General features: G+C 31.1%; 1 protein-coding gene across 1 annotated transcript; it reads right to left on the bottom strand.

Moving 5' to 3' along the window:
* Positions 1-255: 255 nt before the first annotated feature.
* On the bottom strand, positions 256-7,346 carry LOC116842695 (phospholipase B1, membrane-associated-like). The gene is made up of 7 exons (XM_032812261.1): positions 7,211-7,346; positions 2,466-2,570; positions 2,192-2,403; positions 1,662-1,838; positions 866-1,164; positions 527-705; positions 256-401 (listed from the first exon to the last, which is right to left on the bottom strand). The coding sequence occupies exons 1-7, from the start codon at positions 7,344-7,346 to the stop codon at positions 256-258; spliced, it is 1,254 nt and encodes a 417-aa protein (XP_032668152.1).
* Between the last annotated feature and the right edge of the window lie 620 nt (positions 7,347-7,966).

The following is a 7,966-nucleotide window of genomic DNA, read 5'->3' as shown; positions in this document are numbered from 1 at the left end:
TACACGCTTCCGAAATGTTGAAGAAGTGCGAGAATGGGTGGACGAATGGATTGCTTCGAAACAAACATCGTTTTATCGAGATGGTATCGCCCAGTTGCCAGAAAGATGGCAAAAAGTTGTAGAAAGTGATGGAAAATACTTTCATTGAAATAATTTAAATAAATTTTTTACAATAAATGCTTTTTCTCAGTATTTTTTGGGCGGAAACTAAGTTAAGATCCTAATAAATGTTCTACAACCGGATAACAATTGGTTTTAGCGAAAATTATTTTTTGAATTTTTCAATGTAGCAAAATAAGGCCTTTCCGAAGTCGGACAAAGAAACTTCTCAAGGGTGTCCTGCCAATATGTCGTTTTAGTGCCAACCGGCTCCAACATATTATTCCATACACCATTTGCTACTGCAAAAATAAAAGAAACATTGGTAACATATTCTTTCAAAATTGAGTTAGACATTTTCTCGCGTAGCAAAATACAATTAAATTAATCTTCCGTATTTCCTACATGAAAAACATTGAAAATTTACATCGAGCGTTAAATTTTTGAGAGAAGTGAAAACAATCATTGCTGTAATATGTTGTATCGACATATCCATCCGAAGCAAGTGGAAAGCGCAAATCTAACGTCACAGGTTGAACTGTGACTGCAAAATCATCCTTTTGAAATTCCGGATAAGAAGAGATTTCTATTTCCAACTCTTGCCATCTGGAATATATTTGTAACTTTTTAAATAATGAATACATACATTTCATCGATAATGTTTGTGTATTTCAAAAAACATAAAAATTCAATTCAATTAAATTACAGAATCCATAATTTTTTTTTTAGTTTACTTTATAAAGTATCGTTTGTGTTACATACTAACCGTCTCATGATGTTAAAATATTCGGGTAAAAAATTCTGAAATCTAAAGCCACATATGCAAGAACATTCAGTAGTCGTTGTGAGGTAACATTGCAAAGATTCTCTACCCTTACGGCTGTCAATCAAGGTTTTCATATGTATCGGCGGAATCAGCGATACCAATGTTCGCGGTAGATTATCTCTTAATGTTTTCAAAACCTTAAGTAAATCTGTTTTATGTTTTTCGAGAATTGACCAAGGCGAAGAAATCCAACACATATCGGTGCAAAAGTCGTTATGTCCAATCATAAACGAGATTAACTGTAAATCAAATTATTGTTATTACCATTTAGTTGCCAAGAATACTATTAATCAATAGTGCGATATATCTTCGAGGCACACTGCGAGATGGTAATTTATTGAAAGTGGATATTTTTGAGAAAAATAAACAAGAACTGACAATTAAATTTAATGTCGCTTAAAAAAAAATTTAATAAAAATCCTACACTGTAAAAACTGATGTGTTAAATTTAACATTTCATGTGTCCCAAATCATCCACTCTCATTTATGTGTAAATTTAACACAAAACAAATGTGTTAAAAAGTAACAGGCATAATATGGAAAAAATTAACACAAGAATTTAACACTTAAATACCGTTAGGAATCACAGGTTGTGTTAAATTGACATATTTAATATGTCAATTATTATATTTAAAAGAATTAGTTTGATTATAAAGCAGCGATATATGCAATTTGTTATTCCAAGTTCCTGTTGCACCGTTTTACAAATAAACTAGATCTATCGAGAGTGACGAACTTTCCAATGCTTCTTCACGTCTATTTCCGAATTGTTTTTAATTTTCTTAACCAGCACTTCCGCCATATAAGGCATGTCCTCTGACATAGCACCGCTTTCAGCGACATTTAGCTGCGATTTCTTATGAGTCGCCAACGAGTCCTCAGTTGCGTAGCCTATCAAATTGTGATTGAATTCCTATATATTGAAAATTTCAGTTTAATTAATAAACACATTCAAATATGTGACGTAAATAAACTTTTCGGCAAGTCATGAATGACTAAATATTTTCTAATGAATATGCTGTCGCGTGAAGAACTTTTGATGCACGCTGGAGATGCATTTATAATATAAAAAGGGTTTATTGAATTAACAAATCAAATTGTTCCATTTATCATTTGCCTGTGACATTCCATTAGTACAGAGAATTAGCAACATAGTGTCTTTGTCGTAAAATTATTTGTACGATGACGTTAATAGCGCAAAATACGTTAACTAATACAAGAAAACTACGATTCTAAGAACAAAATATTAATTGGTTTAGTCTCAACCTTGATGATATTTGGCAGAGTCATATACTGCCTCCATGTGCCTTGGCCTCCTCCAAGTGCACCAACTCCTCTATTTTCAACTATAATTTGAAATAAGTTGTTTGCAAAAATTCCAGCCCCAGCCGTTATTGAGTCACCCATAGCGGCAATGACATCGATATCGCCTGGCCTTAATTTATGTATCGAATCCGGCACCTCTTGCGACCTTCCACCTGAAAAATTCATCAATAAAATACTAGCACATCTCGTATATATAAGAGATGAAATCTCATGCCTGTTATGTTACAAGGAAACGGGACATTGTCAGGAACGATTTCTTGCATAGTATGTTTATTTCTTGCTATTTGAATGTCTCTCCCACCTTCTGTGCCTGTTCTACCTGCAAAATCGACAAATCACGTGAATGGATATGGCAAAAAATCGCTTGCTCTAACCTTTACACGTTTAATAATATAACTATACGCGTATATCATTGCTCTAACCTTTACACGTATATAACTATACGCGTATATCATTGCTCTAACCTTTACACGTTTAATAATATAACTATACGCGTATATCATTGCTCTAACCTTTACACGTATATAACTATACGCGTATATCATTGCTCTAACCTTTACACGTTTAATAATATAACTATACGCGTATATCATTTTTCCTATCGAGATACTTGGTGAATAAGTGGAACGAACAAAAAGTGCTGGAACAATGATACTTGATAAAAAACGTTATTTATTTATTTGGAACTCAAGCTACAATTACACGATGTATATAATCGGAACACATGTAAACGTATCCAGATGCCTTCTTATATGCATGTTTATTTGGAGTTTATTTCATTGAAGAAAGATACAAGTAAATTACGAAAACATTTAGTAGAGAGAGAAAGAGAGAGAGAGTGAGAAATATATATATATATATATATATATATATATTTATGCATATGCATATGCATATGTATATATGCATTTGTGAGGAGGGAGGAGGAAAAGCGATGTGTGCATGCGCTTATTTTAATGCGACCCGGGCACGCTAAGTTTTTGTACTTTATTTTGGTTGGTCTCTTAATTAGAAACTTGTTCTACGGAATTTATTTAGAATTTATGTAAATCTATTGTAACTTGATAATAATGAGTCATGTACTTGGCTCATTTTATATATTTTAAATAATGTTTAAATAATAATGTTAAATAATGTTGAATGTCACATAGTGCACAAGTTGAAAGCAAACAAATTATATCCACTGGCAATTGACCAAGGCGAATAATCCTTCATTTCCTGCATTTCCTGCAAATAATCACTTAATTGTTGCAACCGGTCATCACAAGTAGTTTCTGTAAATTTTATTTTTTTCATTTCTAAGGCAACTGTATCCGAATCTGTTATTGTTCCTATTCGAATTCTGGATAATATATTTCTATAAGAATTATCATTTTTTTGTCGCATGTTAATTTGTTCATCATAACTAAATAAAGACCATAAATTCGCAGAGCCCATTGCTCCATTGCTCCAACATATTTTTCAATTTTTGCTCTCGATAATTTCATAAAGAGTGGTTCTTCATGCACAGGTGGAAATTGCAATAAATCTCCGAAAAGAAGTATGTTTTTTTTACCGAACCATACGTTATCATAATCTTCAGTATTAAATATTTCCGTTAATCGAAGATGTATATACATTACAGTAATATTTGAAATCATTGAAACTTCATGGATAATTATTAAAGCAACATTTTTTTAGTTTGTCTCGTATAATTTTAAGAACTATATCAGAAAGTTGTTTATATTTAGCAGTATAGCCATGTATATCTACTGGTAATTGAAACAACCTATGAATAGTAAGTTCATCGATATTAAAAGCTGCAATATAATACCGGTATAATAGCATATTAATACCGGTGCAGTTATTGCTTTGTCTTTTCCAATATATTTTTTCATCCAACATTTAATAGTGTTTATTAAAAAATTTTTTTCAGTACCACTTTCACCGCTTACATATAATCTAAGAATTTCTCTTTGAGATGTTATAGTAGCTGTAATTTTATTAAAGATTCGTTTTTGATCAGCATTTAATTGCGATATCATTTCATCCATGTTATAAATTTCAAATTTGTTACTAACATCTTTGAAATCCTTTGTAGCTCCTTTGATTTCAATAGAAACACATTTTAATGTACAATTTTCAAAATTATCGTCTTCATCTTTTATATTTCTATTTTCTAGTATATTTTTTTCAATTAGTTCTTTGACGTTATCTACACCTTGTTGAATATCAGTTACTTTTTCATGATATCGAAGAGCATCTTTAAGTTGAAACTGTATTAAAGAAAATGCTTCTGCGTAACTATTACATCAATTTTTTAATTCATTAATATCTCTCCAAAGTTTAAACAATAGTAACAATGAAAAATAATAACGTTCAGGTTGAGTATGGACATTGTATTCGTAATGATCAATAAGATATCCACATTTACGTTTCTTTAAATATAAGAATTCACCAATCACATAGTATTCTACATTTTTAGAATATGGTTTAGATTTTGTAATATCATACCACTTCGCATAATCATACAAATGAATAGATTCAAGTTCTTTGGGTTTACTCGAATAATATGTATCTATTAAAGAAGGATAAAATATATATGTAGAGTTACTATTTAACGTTTCAATCTCTTTGCGAGGCTTAAATTTTTTATTTCTAATTATATTCACGTCTAACCATCTAGTAGTTTCACTATCATAATTTTGATCGTCTCAGTGTGTAATATTTAAAATATTTATTTAAAATTATATAATTTGTTTAAAAAATATTGTTTCAAATAATGTTTTCTTTATTAAATAATAAAGTTTTCTTGATAAAATAACGATAAATATATTTTTACTAAATATAAAAAGAAATAATAAAAGTACATATAATGCATCTTCATCGTTCGTCACGTCGTGATTCTTTTTTTTCCATTTTCTAGCACTCGACTCTTATAGGACATCATTTTTAATTTATTTTTTAATTGTACCTTAGAGCTTTTACATACGAATTTATATTATATATGATTAGCAATTCAACATTACCGCGTTGCTTGATATACGTATCTCAATATCTCAATATCTCAATTATTAATTACATCGGACACATTTAAAACGATATATTACAGCTCTATCGCACGATTAAATACGAATTAGGAACGATTAGGAACGTGTCGCTTGATATACGTATCTCAATTATCACATTTAAGAATGATATATTAGAGTGTTATCGTCACAATATAATGTACAAGAGACTTAAACTTTGCCACATGTTGTAGAAAAGATTTAAACAATTGATCGAGAAGAAAAACCGACCGCTGAAAATTTGTAATTTTGGCTTGTGAAAATTTCAGATCTCAGAATTGATTGCACTAATTTTTATCAGATTGGTCGCAATTGAAAGCTTGTATCAACGTTTCTGTCAGAAATGCAATTAGATTTTTCATTACGGTTTTATTTTACGAGATATTTTAGTTGGAAGTGTGATTGTCGCAAAAACTCCGGAAAAGCTTCTTGGTAGCGTCGTGTATCATGAACATAGTCACATCTCGGACCTGTCATTCTCGGGACTCGTTTTTATGTACTTGGCGTCGCAACGTTACCGCGTCACTTAATATCTTTTATATCTTTTCTTATACAAATATCTTTTATATCTTTTCATTTAAAAATGGCATGTAAGAACTTCGGACAAGTGTTTTCTCGCTTCTCAGGTCATTAATTAAGAGTTCTGCGACGACTACTCAGGAGCGTTAGCTGTGAGATCACAAGTCAAGGAACGAGAATAGCTTGTTGTATTAAACAAAAATAAGCAAGAGGGGGTACGAGAAAATAAGGCATATTTTTATTTTACGAAATAAAGAAAAAGTTTGTTATAATACGAATTGAAAAATAATACGATAAAATTGTGTATCGTATGTTTCTAACTTTTTGTCGCAACAGCGTGCTATTTTATTACAATAGGCATAGTATTTGAAACGTGTTTCGACTAAACTTTGCGATCGAGTTCCAGTTTAATTAAACATGTTTGCTAGTGGCGTCACATATGTGACGCAACGATTACTTACAAAAAATCAGCATTTTCTTTCTATCACATTATCAAATTAAAGCCGGTATTGATAGTGCAATCTTATGTTTAAAATCTTTTCAAGTACATCTTCCAATAATTCAATGCCAAAAAAACCCATATGATATCAGAACATAAACTTACGATGGTTTTAAATATATGACTTAATATCGGTGTAAGCTTTACACAAAAAGGAAAAAGAAAATATACAAGATGGTCTGTAGTTGAAGGATCTTCACTTATCGTGATTGACAAATACGTATTGTGAAATATTATCTTCGAATATTCGACTACTCACTTGTATCGACATGAATAATCGCCCTTATAAGTTCATTAACTAATACTTACATGTATATAATGGTCTTCAATAAAAAAATTATCTCCGAATCATTTAAACCGTCTGATCGCTATGAGTATAATAAATATAACAAAAAATTATGAAAGAAGAAAGATTCATGAAAATTACGAGAAAATTTAGTAGAAAGAGAGAGAAATTTTTAATATTTTCTCAAATTTCTCTCTCAAACTGTGTTCACAATACGAATGTTTGATGTTTTTTCTTGTGTTTATGTTAGTAGATAATTCGACGCGTTTATCTAATAATAACGTTACATCTTAGAAAACTAAAACAAATATTCGCTACTATTTGCTCAAAAGTATTTGACGAGACTTAGTACGACGTTCGAAACACATGATAAATAGGTAGAACTAATGAGATGCGGTAAACGAATAATATTCGATAGCCAGACATGTAGATTACTTAGAGTAGAACTCAGATATCCGATGAAATATAGTAAACTACAAATTCATTGATACAATGGACATTATATAATTTACGAATAATTAATTTATGCAAGTATTAAAATTTCTATATCAAGAAAGATCGAAGAAAGTTCTTGCTTTTAAATGCCTCACCTCGTTAATTATACATACCAAAAGTGTCGAGAGCCCAATTTCGAAAAACACGTAGCATCCTTAAATTAAGGGGTGAGTCGAGAGTAGTTCTCTGGGTTAACCCTTCCGCACACAAGCATAACAGGACCCAATAGAACTGCCACCGCTTCCACATCATTCCCTTGGATTAATGGACGAAACAGGGGGAATCGCACCGAAATTTAACCGAAGTTGAAACACGGAGATCACAAATACTTTATTTTTGGAGACGTCCTTACCGTCCGCTAACAAGATAATGAATATTATTTTGTAAAAGCCAACTTACCAGGTAGATTGGAATATACTGACGACCTTGATCCGACCACTTTGACGTTAAGCTAAAGTACCTGCCGCATGCCTTCGTAATGCAAAAAGAATGAATCGTGATTCTCGCTACACGATAAAAGTTGTAGAGAAAATGCGTTAAAGAAACTTGTTGCTCGTAATATCCAATCCGCACTAAAGTTATCATAAACTTGTCTAATTTATTTAAACAGAAATTATAGTAAGCTCCTTTTTAGAATAACTAACAGTAAGAATTGAAGAGGCAAATAAGGAGTACTGCACGGATATCTTAGCGCTATTAAATACTAATATTACTTTTTATATAATATTAATATGATAGTGGGAGAATAATTATGTCCAGCATGTCAAACGCACGTATCGAAATTTTTCTTCGATTAGCGACGAATCTACCTTTCATACTTAGACCGATCCTTGAGTCTCAATTTTATATATATATTTAACATTCCCAAA

This window comes from Odontomachus brunneus, unplaced genomic scaffold, assembly GCF_010583005.1.
Source record: "Odontomachus brunneus isolate Ranch 3 - 2012 unplaced genomic scaffold, Obru_v1 Obru_scaffold_002, whole genome shotgun sequence".
In the NCBI taxonomy this organism is placed as follows: Eukaryota; Metazoa; Arthropoda; class Insecta; order Hymenoptera; family Formicidae; genus Odontomachus; species Odontomachus brunneus.
The sequence above is the reverse complement of the archived record's forward strand: the minus strand, read 5'-3'. Positions and strand labels throughout refer to the sequence as shown.